General features: G+C 42.9%; 1 protein-coding gene across 1 annotated transcript in view; it reads left to right on the forward strand.

Annotated features, from left to right (window-relative positions):
• The window catches only part of LOC146177304 (uncharacterized), a 72,224-nt gene that overhangs the window by 43,849 nt on the left and 14,094 nt on the right, over positions 1–14,281 (forward strand). The window contains exons 7-8 of the mRNA XM_084581517.1: positions 6,207–6,326; positions 7,295–7,330. Of these exons, the coding sequence (XP_084437643.1) occupies positions 6,207–6,326; positions 7,295–7,330 (156 nt within the window). The remainder of the gene's footprint in view (positions 1–6,206; positions 6,327–7,294; positions 7,331–14,281) is intronic.

The raw sequence follows: 14,281 nt of genomic DNA on the forward strand, positions 1-14,281 counted from the left end.
TTGTGGCCTATGGGGGCAACGTGAATGCCGGAGTCCTAGCAGGCTCATTCTGACATACCAGTCCCATGTGAAACGAGAGACCCAACTTGGCAGCTCCTACCAGTCCTTAATAAAGCCCCGCTTTAACCAAGCCGTAGGCACGTGACTATACGTCATGTATCACGTGGGGTTTGACGTCACCCGCTGCGCCGCGGCTGCGACCGCGCTACGCCGACCCCTTGAATTGGTAACCCAGCTCTCACCCCAGTGTCACATGGGGTGTGACATCACCACGTCACGCGGGTAATACGTGGCTACCGGCCGTGCTACGCTGAGGGCTCGAAACCTAGAGTAGTATAACTTTCGCAATAAAATATCTGGGGCCTGACAATATGTGAAATGTTTTCTTCAAGCGTAATGCTGAATGGTGTGCCAAGTATCTGCATGATCTGTACACTATGTCCCTAAATGAAGCTCTGCTACCTAATGACAAGCCGGATGTTAGAATGAAGCCATTGCATAGACTTTGTGATAAAACACTCATTACGAATTACTGTCTAATTTCACTAATCTATGCGGCTTCTAAAATCTTATAGCATATCGTTCATAAACATATAGCTATTTTTATTGAGAAGCATAACCTACTAACTAGCATGCAGCATGATTATAGGCGGGGCGTTTCAACCAGTACAAAGCTTGTCAAAATCTTCCATGACTTCGCAGCAGCTATAAACGAAGGTAAACAAACTGACGTCATTGTAGCGAAAGCTACACTGCGGTATGTTTTTAAGGCCTCGGGTGGCCGCAGCTACGTCTTGAAGAGGCGTAGCAACGAGAAGAAGAAAAAGAAGAGGAAGGAGAAGAAGGCGGAGAAGAAGACAATGACGAAGAAGAAGATGAAGAAGACGAAGAAGAAAAAGAACATGACAAAGAAGAAGACGAAGAGGGAGAAGAACCCTCGATTACCCGCAGTTAACGCTTTCGCTCCACATTCGATTCAGCAGCGTTGAACCCTTCTCAATCTTTGCTTGGATTTTCGTAAGGCCCTCAATAACGTCTCCAATAACAAATTGCTCTACAAACTTGATTACATTTTGCAAAATCACAAGCCACTCGCGTGCATGATAGATTATGTGACTAACCACTATCAATTTGTAGCGATAAATTTAGCCTGTTCAATTAAGATGCCCGCTGATTATTGTGTCCCCCCGGGATCAAATCTTGGACCTGTTTTGTTCTTACTTTATATAACTGATATTGTTCGTCATATTTTGGTTGGTATCAGTCTGTACGCTGACGATTGTGTGCTTTCGAACCAATTTCTTCTCTTCACTAGCAAGCTAGGTTGAATAGTGACTTTCAAAAAGTAGCAATATGGCCTAAAGAATGGAAAATCGAAATTAGCTTCTATGAAACAGTCTTCATGAGAATATATCGTTATAAGAGAATCCTTTATTGTACAACCACAATATTGACAACGTTATTCTCTTTCTTGCCTACAATGCGATCCTTCAAACAACATCAGAATATGCGATAGCCATATGGGATCCTTTTCCTAAATGAAATATCATCAACTAGAAAGTCCAAAAAAGAGTGAGATTTATTTAAAACGCCTAATGCCGTTCTTCGATCGATGAGCTCTTTACGCGAAGTGTGTTGCCGCCTGTCACACAAAGAACAAAATATGCCAATTAAAATTTTTCTTTATATAATATTGACTCTTCGCAGATCCTCCCTTTTTTAGCTGGTTGTGCTACACGACAGCGCCACGCGCCGACAATAACATCATTATTACCTGAAAGAATTACTTTTTTCCATTCCTTTCTAGAAATATCAAGGAATGGGAAAACTTATATAACGACATTATAACGCAAGATTGACTACAATTATTTGAATCCCATTCACCTTTTTGTAGCGATTGCCCTTATATTACTCTTTTTTGTTGTTGCTATTTTTTGCGTTGCGTCGCATTTAAGCTAAAGTTTGCGTCTGCACGCAGATTGTACCTCATGCGTCTTCTGTTATACTCCGTTGCATTTTTATACTTCGTTTTTTATTTCTATCTGCATCCACCCTGCCAAGGTCTTGCAAATAACACCGTAGTATCAATATAACAAAAAGACAAACCGAATTCCTAGAAGTATAAATGTTACCAAAGAGACAACAAATTACAAAAATAGAAAAACAGGCGGTGTCCTATTTCTGTCTACAATTTTTAGCGGGAAAGCCCTCATATGGTAACCAACTTTGACCAAGGCACTTGCTCGGTCATTTTTGTTTGTGCTGTTGATTATCGTTATTACGAGCGAAAGCACTGGCAGCAGAGATTTAGGTACGGTTAAATAACTCCCATAGCCCGGCGGCTTTAAGATGTCACCATAAATAGGTTAAACTACATTCTGTTCACAATCAAGCACGCCGTAGCAGAGTAAACCTCTGGCATTTTACCTCTGCTCCCTGGTTCCTCCGTATCCACAGTTGAAATAGCAGTACGTTTCTTGTGTACTGTCTTGTGTATATTGTCTGTGAACTGCCACCAATAGTTGAAAATATTTCTTTCTGCACAGAGCGTTGTTATGCATGCAGACCAGCTGAAAATGAGTTGTCATGCGGCATTTAACATTTTAATAATGTCGCTCAAACCTGCACTGCCCCGCCGGAAATCCAAAGACAGCGGAAAGTGCTGCTAGCGATAGAGCATGCCTATAATCTATGCTGGTGATGATAATGTCTTCCGGTAGGCTTTTATGATCCGGTGAAGCTACCTTTGCAAACCGCCGGCTGTTAGGGCGCTTATATAGCCCGACGTGTTCTGCCCGTCCGCAAGCGTCGTTCGCGGTCAGTCACGCTAGGCCGGCTTCGCTAGACAAGCCGAAATGCATCTGCTTTATACTTTCAGCGCCGCTGACGGCTCCGAAGAGAGCCGTCAGCGGCTCTCTTCGGAGCATGCGCAGAAAGATAGCCGACCCGCGTGCAGACTGCATCTCTTTCGCAGTCTCAACCGTTCGCGGGTAAAGTTATCTTGGAGCTCCTTCTACAACTTATAGCATTCTTCAACTTCGGTTGGAAACGAGAGGCAAAAAATAAGATCAAAAGTTACGATGCGTGCAGCAAGTGAGGAACTCGCTTCGGCTGTCAAGCATACAAATGAAACCAACACAGCAGCAGCGAACCACTCACCTGTCAATAGGCTGCAGTTCCGCCTTATCTGTTCACACGCTTTCTCTTTGCACTGTTCGTCTCTGAAGTCGAGTCACTTCGTGCCGTACACACTAGGATGTTGTTTAATGGCTGCGATAAACCTCTCCACGAAGCTGTCCGAAGCGAGTTCAACGTTTCGGTGCCGCTTGTGCCACTCACGTTGTTTATGCGGCCGTCCGCCATCTTTTTCTGCGCGATGCGTTGTGGTTCGACGCGGTCGGCGGCGCCGACCCTCGAATGGAACAGGAGTAATTTGCACACCAAGCCCGCCGGGGCGCGCTGGCCGTCGCCGGTTACGTTGGGCGCTAGAGCTCATGGAAATCTAGACTGAGTGTTTTTACCAACGAAACGCAGCGTGTGCGAGCCTGCGCACGCGTGTGCGTTGCGTCGGATTATATTCGCGCCTTTAGGTAGTGAAGACCCTAGAAATGGGGAATAACTGTTGTAAAATATGCTTAAAAATGGAAGGAAATATAAAAAGTACATGTTTTCGAAGAATAGTCTTCCATGCATAAAAATCGCTTCCAGGTATTACATTAAAAACAATTGGTAAAGACTCTCAATATTCACCACATATTCTAAGTATCATTCAGTGATGCATTATCTGCCACCGACGCGCAGCCATACGGCGACAATGAACACTGCACGGCTCTCGCTGTAACTGTCGCTGAAGAAACATCTTCTTGTTTCGGGGTTCTCGCCGCTCTCCGGGCTTTATAATTGAGCTAACTCAGATGGGAATCAAGTGGCAAAGTGCGAGTGAGGTAGCCAAACTTTCTGAGTAGGAGTAGTGCTATTCTGAAGTGTAGTGGAATACCTCAGGCTGAAGAAGACTTTAATTAAAGTAGTAATTACTTAAAAATGAACACACCTAACTCTGCAGCAAAGACCCTTAGAGTATGCCATGGTTCCCCAGCATTGTCATATAACTAAATCAGAGCCATATCTTGCAGCTACTACACACAGCGCTTTCACACTGAGAGATAACATGGTAGAACGAGAGCAAGATGGCTTACACGGTACGAAGAGCACAGAAGGACAGAGGGGTGAAGCCTCAGTTCGCAGGTGGAGCCAACGTTTCTACAAGGTGACTTGTCTTCGTTTGGGCCCAGACAAAGGCAAGTCCACTTGTCGAAACGTTGCATCGACATGGCAACTTAGGCTTCCCCCTTCTACTCATGTTCAGTGCTAAGAGATAACATGTTACAGAAATTTCATTTTCATTAAAGAGGGCCCAGACGAAGGCAAGCCCACTTATCGAAACGTTGCCTCGACATGCAAAATGAGGCTTCCCCCTTCTACTCTTGTTCAGTGCACAGAGATAACATGCTACAGAAATTTCATTTTCATTAAAGAGGGGCCCAAGCGAAGGCAAGTCCACTTGTCGATATGTTGCGTCGACATGCCAGCTGAGGCTTCCCCATTCTACTTTTGTTCAGTGCTCAGAGATAACATGTTACAGAAATTTTTGATTGAAGAGAACAGCAAGACGCATGCTTGTTCCATCTTCAGTGTTTCGCAATATTTTCGTTTGATGCAACTGCAGCGATACATTGACGCTCATGCAATGTCTTATAAATTGTGATTGGCCACACCTCAAAATTCTTTAATACGATAACTACAAGAAAATATACACCGCAGATTAGTAATGCATTATTTTGCTCCAGTGTACGACCCACAATACTGCCCAACTATACTTTGCCCCAACATCATTGGACAGCTTTCATTTCTATATTTTTCTCCAGATCCCTTGACCAGATATTACCATATTTTTACGGCGTGGTATCAGGATAGTGCCATGCAATGAAAGGTGTAACGCAATATAAGAAATAAATGTGCTAGTAAACGTTCGTCAGTTCGAGCTGAAGTCTCCCGCACAGATTGAGTAAGAAGACCACCTCTTTCAATTTCACTTACGGAAAGTGTTCTTGTGAGATTTGATTTGAATAAAGAGAAATGCGTTTCATCCACCATAAAGCATGCACTAAGCATGCAACTATAAAGCATGCCTCGTGGTTCTGGTTGAACCACGAGGCGCCTTAAACGGGCATTTTTGTTGTTTTACCCTTAAATCAGAGATAATTCTGTGAAAAGATAGCGGCTCATATAATCTTGCTTTTCAATTGCTTTAAGCTAATACTGAGCGCTGAAAAGCCTATCATCACAAATGACAAACAATCTACAACAATTACGGGATGCTTTTAAGAATAAAGTAAATAAATTTAGCTGACCTCCAACCAAATCCCTCACAATTGTAACTTGAAGGAGGTGCTTGTTTCGAGCTGGAAATGCGGCTGCCGACGCTAATGTAAAAATAATTGGTACTACATCAGGCAAGTATCTTCGTAGACGATAAATAGCGGTACGCTATCTGTGCGCCTCATTGTAGTTAGAATAGAGAAGTAGTTCAACACAGAAGTGCAATCGACCGTTCACAATTACAGCTACAGCAGTCAATATTTTGCCAATATTTCATATCTGTGAAAATTGCAAATAGGCGGTTATTTGAACATACACAATCCTTGTCTCACATAAGTTGTCCCGTTAAACGAATGTATTTGCATTTGATGTATTTATGTGGCTAAATAGTCGAGCACGCTTGCCCCGCTACCTTCAGCACTATGAATGTGCCCGCTTCAAGATGAATGTCGGTTATGTGTGTTCACATAGCGCATCATATAAACCACGTCTTTTCTGCCTCTCCAAATTTGAGCACTGATTTACCTATGCAACAGGCTTTAAAAAGGTGATACCACTTATACGATGAGACAGAAATACATCCGATGCCATTTTCTAATAAAGTTGTGGGAAGGATAAAACTAAAGTATCTACTATGGTCGCCAAAAGTGAAACTGTTTACATGAAGAATGATCACAGGGGACAGTTGTTTAGATATATCCCATAGAAAACCGATGTACTGTTTAGCTATTATATCAATTATACTATATATAAGTATATGTTATTACGGAACTTCATTTGATCAATTGTACCGAATGAATCCCATTTATAGCTTTATGTTATTGCAGGTTCTAATGGGTGCCCATCTAACATTGATACATGCGAGAGCGTTTGCGGCACCCTCGGGTATTCGTACTCAAATTGCGATCGATATATAAATAATGACTGCTACTGCTACGGTGAGAAGGGTACGTACTTGTAATAGAATTGGTCCTTGATTTGTGTGCTATTTCTTTGCAGTCTTGAAGCCTTTAAAAACATAAATTAGCATCTGCAGTATGTTTACAGAATGAAATTTCAGTTTCTTCAACTTTTCAAACAATTTTTTTTAATGCCCATTTGACTGTAAACTGGTCGCATATTTGTATGCTTAAATCGGTGCTGGCCATCGGCGCGCTGCACTTGACGTCCACCATAATGAATCAATGTGAAAGCTAGTTAGGGTAATGGCAGTTTAGCAGAAAAATAAAGATGTCCTAGATTTTCCTAATTATAACTCCTTAAAGCAGTCATACAAATTGTCCCCACAAACTTTGTGCGACTATAACTGAACATCTAAGAAACATTTTTAGTTCGCGAAGTTTAATATATTTTGTTTCTGAAATGTGCTGGTAAAAACCACTGTCTCTTTGAATAGATATGTAAAGTGTGCGTTTATAGTTGCATTCTGTGTACTTTCGCGAATTAAAAACGGTGGCTAAAATTATATGCTGCCACGATTACGCGACGTAAATCATTTCAAAGCATGCATTTTTAATATATAATTGCTTACAGATAGAACTAAAATATTATTGGTTTCGTCGGACAAAGATCTAGGATGAAATTGATTTTTTAGAGAAAGGAACGAAGATGAATCAAACTGCTAACATCAATAGCGTAACTTTCTTTTCAGTAACGTGTGATAAATAATTATGACGGGCGCTAATGGTTATTTTCACTTGTGCCCCTCTTTCCTGCGGTTTTCTGATGCGCTGACATGCTGACGCTAATATTACAATGCTTCTAAATATTATCAAAATATATTATACTGTTAGTACGTTTTTTGTTATAAATAAAGAATAGAATGAAAATGTTGAAAAATTTTGAAATTTGACTCTACAATTGAAAATTTTGGTCTAATAATGACTGCAATAATTTCATGATATTTTATTCACAGATAAAACTCAGAGCGAAACCACTGGGCAAACAAGGCGTACGTATCCGTATTTTTTATTTAGTCACATGCATCCACTTTAATGTATTGTTTATCAAAATTACTGTATTCGCTAACGCATATAGTTTACCCCAACATGTCTTTCGAACAGATTTTATTGTCTGTAATGAGCATCAAGTTGAGCCTTGCGTTATGAAGGTTGATTTATTTCTAGCGGTGTTGACTTTTGTTTCACATTTGTTTTCTGAAGCGCGCAAAATTTCCGCACAGAAACTGCTAACACTAGAATATTTGATTCATACTGAATAAATTTTATTGTTGCATAAGGTAAGTGCACACTACATCATTCAGCGACAATTTCAACTTCATTTTCTAACGCAAGAATGCATTAAATGCAACCTATTATAGCGCGGACACCGCGCTTATCATCGATCCTTGAGTTATTCATGGTGTCCAGAAAGTGTGATACAGCTCAAGGTTTTAAAAACCTTCACTGCTACTTCCGTGTTGCTGTTAACATGGACATAACGTGTTTGGCACAAGTCATCAGGTCGTTTAACGGGCTCTCAAGCTCTGTACATGTGCTATCGCAGTGGAGCGCGGCGGCAACAAAGCTAGTCCGCCGGCTTACTTCACTTAAGTTTTCGGCACAGTACTTGTGCCCAAATATATATATATATATATATATATATATATATATATATATATATATATATATATATATATATATATATATATATATATATATATATATATGTGAAGGAAAGAAGCCAACAGTCGGCGAGGCCAAGGAAAGCGTTGGGGATGGTCCTTTTATGTCTTTTTTTTTTAATGTTTGCTTAGATAATCACAGAAATTAGTAACGAATCTGTTTAGGGGAAAGGTAATTAAACGCAAAGTAGAAGAAAAAACAACGTGCCGATGGTGGGAACCGAACCCACGACCTCCGAATATCGCGTCCGGTGCTCTTCCAACTGAGCTACATCGGCCGCTGTCCCCCCTGCTACTTGCTTGGGTATTTGTGTTGTCTGTATACGAACCTTGAGAGTTGTTCACCAGCGCCACCCTCAGCCATAGCGGCGGACGTAGAACGTCCTTTGTTACCGCCAGCGTCACGTAGAACGTGATCAAGAGCGAGGGCGAACGCTGTGCTAGAACCCTCTTACGCTACCTATTTCCCCTTAATTGATCTATATATATATATATATATATATATATATATATATATACAAAAGTGAATATACACGAAATTCATAGTTAGTATAGGTAGAGAAATAGAGCTAAAACGTTTTACTTCTAACACGTGCTCCTGGAAGCTCCGGTAGAGTATCTAAGCTTAATGCGGGTGCAGACAAGATTTCTCTGCGCCTGCTAGCAGACTTACCCTGTCCTTTATTCCTGCGCTCAACTCTCTGATTTCCTATACCGCTTCCTCGCTATCTCTTTATTTCCGCCGCCCCAGTTCAGGAGCTCTATATATCAGATAGCAGATACCAGGGCTAGCTAACATATTCCATACCGCTTGGATATATAATAAATAACCACATAAAAGAAAACGACCGCTGAAAATGCGAAGCCAGCCCATTTAAAGAGATTAGAAGTACACCAGTTAAGACATCTGGAGGGTAACTTTGGTTACTTCAGTTCCTGGAAGAATGGGGATTGACATCTCACGTGACGTGCCGGAGGCTCTGAAAGTGCTGTGTTACCACCACCACCGAGTTCACTCGGCCTCTCTCGGAGAAGCACCTCAGAATATTTAGCTGAAGCGCCCGGGTAATGCTGGACGTAACACCTGTTTCCGCTAGGACAATGCCCCTCAGTCATCATGTACACCGCGCACGACGAGCGAACGCTAAAACTGAACACTCTAGCCCACGCTGCAGAACCGAAGCTACGTGAGGTTGCCACGTTTGTGCTGGCTGCCTGAGAACCGCTTCTACTTCCGAATGTGAACAGCGTATCCCCATCGTCATCACGAACAGGCCAGGTGCGCCCGAAACACGGTAAAGGCCTCTTTTACATTTCTGCAAATAACCCAGATCTGTGCCAAATGCCTCCACATGACCTCGGCAAACATCTCCTATCCGCGCACCTTACCCTCTGCCGCCATTATTGAGGTTTTCTTTAAAATCGAATATATTATCCTTAGCGGCCTTTGCATGCCATCCTTTTACATTACATTTACGGTACACGCCCTTCTTCGTTATGTCGAGCAGAATATGAAGAGAGAAAGAGCTTGCCAAACGGCTATGCCGGAATGCCGAGCGTAATAGACGGCGCATAGCAGCCGAGATGGGGCCTATGGAAGAGTTCATTCAATGGGATCCAACAAAAGAGGATGTGAATGCAGCATCGTGTGACTGATCGCTCTATTACAGTTTCTAAAGTGCATCTGCGACCCGGACATTTGAAGCAGGCTTTGTGAACAATCCGTTTGGACACGTGTGTGCGAGACTGTGGCACCAAATGAACTAGACATCGGTGACCAATTCAATGTATGAGACTTTAGCTTTGGAGACTTAACCAAATTGAAATAATGTACACACAAAAATGAGACCCCTGCTTGCTACTTCATAGATCATAGGGAAGTCTTCATCTTCGTCAAGCAAAATGAATAAAAGATATGTATCCCAATATCTCGCATTGCTAAACATACATGACCGCAACATACTGAGCAAGGGAAACCGCAACAGACTGCGCAATGGAAACGTACCTCTTGCTATGTTTATCCTGGCAGAGCCGAGAAAAGCCATTGCAATTTTCCCTCTCTCTTCACAATCCTCAGCAGCCAAGACTAGAAACCGGTGAGAAAAGCGAACGAAGTGGGATCACCTTGGGATCGGTGTGTTGTACAGTAATAAGGTACAAACGTCGCATAGTAAAACCATGAGAACTACAATTCTGGATAGCGCCGACACGACGACTGTCACTACAATCATTATCGATTATAGCAAGATTCTGAGGCAAAGGAATATTACAAGTTTTTATTATCGACCAAAAGAGCCGACAGGCATTTATTAGCATTGCTAATAATAAATTAAATTGTTTCATCCGCCTTCTGTCCTCTGGAAGGAACCTTTATCTCGGAAACCGTACATTTTCCCTCAAAGTCTAGCTACTGCATTCTTTCAAGAGGAATCCCCAGCCTCAACTTCCTCAACGAACTCTTCACCTTATGTGACTGCATCATAAAGTATTTTTCCGTGGATAGTTTTTTGACTCTGTGTACAGCGCCGAGCTGCCCATCGAATCTTGGCTCCTGAAAAACGCCTTTACTCTAGCCCTAACTCGCTGCGATAAAGGGTCCTTGATTTTTTTTTAATTTGTGCAAATTACTTCTGAACAGGTCTCTATTATTACCGTTTAGTCCAGGCTCATTATAATGCTTAAAGCACTTTATTTCAAGTAACAAACGGTGTTTTTAATAAAAGGGCTCTAGCTGAAAACCTGTGTATGCGCAGAAGAGTCAGCACATTCGAAAACACCTATCAATTCCAAACTCTGAACCTTCTGAGTGTTTCCTTAAGATCTGTAAAAGTTCAGCGAACAATTTACGTCTTTCCGTGGTGAACGTCGGCTGAACTTGAGAACCATCTTGGCGTCTTTCGGAAGAGACAAGTGCCTATATGCCTTGATGTTGTCCAGGACCCGTTGTTACTTTTGAGACAAAAACCCGAGCAAAATTAAACGCCTCTTTCTACTGGAAGCTTGAATTCTTTCGATGAAATCGAAGACATCACGCTGCAGCAAATAAGCACTGGATGGCTGCGGAGACGCCTCTAACTGCAGCCACAGCAGCTCGTTGTAGAACAAGCGCAGTCAGTGGTGTTACGAGAACTTTATTATGCACACTCTGCGCTAGTGTTCAGGTGTTCTGCGGCCACTAAACATTGCTTCACAGCGTCTTCTAATAATAAAAAACCCTATATTGCAGCATGGTGGCTATGCGTCCGCGTGAGGAATTTTCTTTTATTTGGCTTCCTTGTATCACCGCGGATGGAATCTACGCTGACCTCTGTCTTCCTAGCATGTTCCATTATGACCATTCCACGCTAAAGTAGAGGGTGAAGGTATTAGTCAGCAATAACTCAAAATGGCAATTTCCGGTTCTGGAAGACACTTGAATAAAATACAGGATTTTCAATTCTACTCCAGGATACACGGCAATAAGTCAAAATGATGAAATGGGCTTTAGTGGCAAAGAACAATTGCGTGAAGACTGTCTCTGAAGTGCATCACTACAGATAAGTGTCAGTAACCGTAGTTAATCGTAGTCTGTGAAATTGTGTTCAACGCACGAACTGCATCCTCCGGGTGATTATCGAACCGAGCAAATGCACTTGACCTTAGAGCTTATACCTATGGCTCCTTATTAGGATTCAACTCGTCTCTGGGAGGCCCTGAGAACAGGCAGCATCCCTTTTTGCAGGCTGCGACAAACTTCAAGATTAAACCGACGAACTTCGACAGTATTGTTTTTTGCTTGCTCTTAAGTGCTTACTACGCTTTTGTGAGCGAACTGACCAAGCACACATCCGTGTACCCTTCATATTATCCAGAAACTGGAGTAACTGGGAGGTTTGGCGTTTGAGGGCAAAAGGTGTGTCCAACTTGTGGGAGAGTAAAGAATGGTACATATTTAATTGCAAAACCTCCGTAGTATAGCAGTAGTTATCGTGGCATTTGATAGGGAGCAGTCCTCTAATTAGTAGCCTAATGCTAGAATATTTTTTCAGAAATGTCAGCTTTTCACGTACGTAAAGTCAGGGACATCTCAATATGACATTTGAATGCGGTAGCACGCTATTTTGTATCAGCTAAGCTCCTCATTGGAACTTCCGAAGGTAACAATAAGCGCCGGAATACTGGGTGCCTGTACATCTGGCGTCTCAGCAGCGGGGGCAAAAACACAAGCCTAGCTCCATCAGAACAACGCACCAAACTGTGTATGAGGACAATACTGGGTACGGGGATCTCAAAATCTTTCACACAAATAGCAAATATATTTCTTCTGATCTAGCTCCCGTATACCAGGTTGTGCAAAGAGAAAACTTTGTTTGATCATGGTTTTGATTTGTCCTATGCGTCGTGTTAGCAGTGGATCACTTGTTTAGCGCGCTATTTCTTTTGTCGTTTTGTAGTTGAGTATAAACGCTGTTTTATGCTTGGAAAGGTAATCTACTATCCTTTCATTGCTCGTCACGCAGTAATTAGATGTCAGATAGTTGCGCGTAGAAGTTTATTGAGGCTCCCTTTTGGGTAATCTGGACGTGTGTATTCGATGCCACGTTGTCACGAAATCGGCACACATAACTATTGAGTCAGCGCAGCGTGAAAGAAGCGCGCGCGCGGCGTCGCATAGAGCGTTCGAGATTGTGGAAGAAATGTCTCCTTCTCCGCGCGAGGAGAAACCGTAGTGTTGCGCGCATCGGCATCACCCTCGCCTCTTCCTCACTCGGCGGTGCGATGACTCACCTGACCAGAAGATGAGGGTTGTCTCGAGACATTCGACATCGCGTAATCAGTGACGACGTGCGGCTGTGCGGTAGGATGAGAGGACGCTAAAAAAGCGAACGCTACGTGTATGCACGTGCCGGCCTTATAGGGTGGTGCCGCCTCGTGGCAGCCAAGAAAAGCCTGACTGGGTAGTACGACGGCCGCTCTGCCTATGCTGCAGCGCGTATCTCGCAGGCTTTCTACCTCTCTTCGTGCTTCTTTCTGTCCCTTCCTGAGCGCGGAAAGTGTCGTCATGTATCATATACTTTATTGTGAAGTTACAGTAGACTCACATTACAAAAAAAAAAGAAAGCGCTGCTGCTGCCTTCCAGCGAAATGTTCAAAGCATGCGGTATTGATCTCGCCGCGTACCATCCATCCCCAAAACATCGTCACCACCGCTATTTCCGCTTACGTTGCAGGATGCCACAGAGAAGTTACAATTTCATTGTTTAATTATACGCCTTTCAAGGCGTCCGAAACGGTGCTACGGTGCTATTGGTACGGGCGGTCAGGCGCATGCATGTACTGGCTCAAGACAAACGCCGATCTCAAGCTCGCCGCTCCGCCGGCTTAGAGCTGAAATATACAGAGTACAGCCAGCTATGTACGCGTGTTTATTTGTGATCGCGAAAGAAACCGTCCGTTATGCTACTGTTTTCGGCAGCTGCGTAAGTAATAACTGCACGTCCGTACGTCAAGCGACGAAAGGTGAGGACGATGACAAAGGAGAGTTTGTTTAAAACATCTGCTATCTGAATGAAATCAGCCATTCCCTTTCAAGAGAAAAGAGCAATAGATGTCATTTGGCACATATTCATAATTACCAAGCCGCCGACAATTGCATTTTAGTCATCCAACGCGCGTTTTTGATCTCACAGTGCGCTTCTAATATGCAAAGTCCCCACAGCGCCAAAAGACAGAAGCTTTGGATCGAGATTTGCAATTAGTAGGAAGACGAGGAGGAAAAGCAGAGGTTAACTGGTAAAAGAAACCGGTTTGCTATCCTGCACTGGGGGAAAGAGATGAGTGGATATAAAAGTTGTAAGAGAGCGATCGGTGAAGTCAGTACAGTCACATGACACACATGTCATATCACATCATGTCGCAGTCATATCAGGTAACATAACAGCAAAATCATAGCTTTTCTATCAGACTTCTGTTTTTTATAAAGCGGAGCTGTGCGTGGGGGGCCTTCACGGCAGGTGATCGCCGTGGCTAGGGACCTAGAGTTTTAATCTCAGTCAGCGGGCGTCAATCTAGACGCTGCAGCGCATGCATAGACATTGTCTTTCTTCATTGTATATGGGGCACTCACAAAGAATGTGGCCTATCGTCTCGTTGCACCCGCTGTTTGTACATGTAGGGTTATTTGTCATACCTATCACAAACGCATGCAAGTAAGTTAAAGGCAAATTACAGTTTTGCAGCAGTGGAACGAGGTAAGCGTGCCTTCATTGATATCTGCACCTAACGACGAATACCTAAGGG

Source organism: Amblyomma maculatum, chromosome 10 (genome assembly GCF_055883805.1).
Source record: "Amblyomma maculatum isolate TAMU_Amacu chromosome 10, ASM5588380v1, whole genome shotgun sequence".
Taxonomy (NCBI): Eukaryota; Metazoa; Arthropoda; class Arachnida; order Ixodida; family Ixodidae; genus Amblyomma; species Amblyomma maculatum.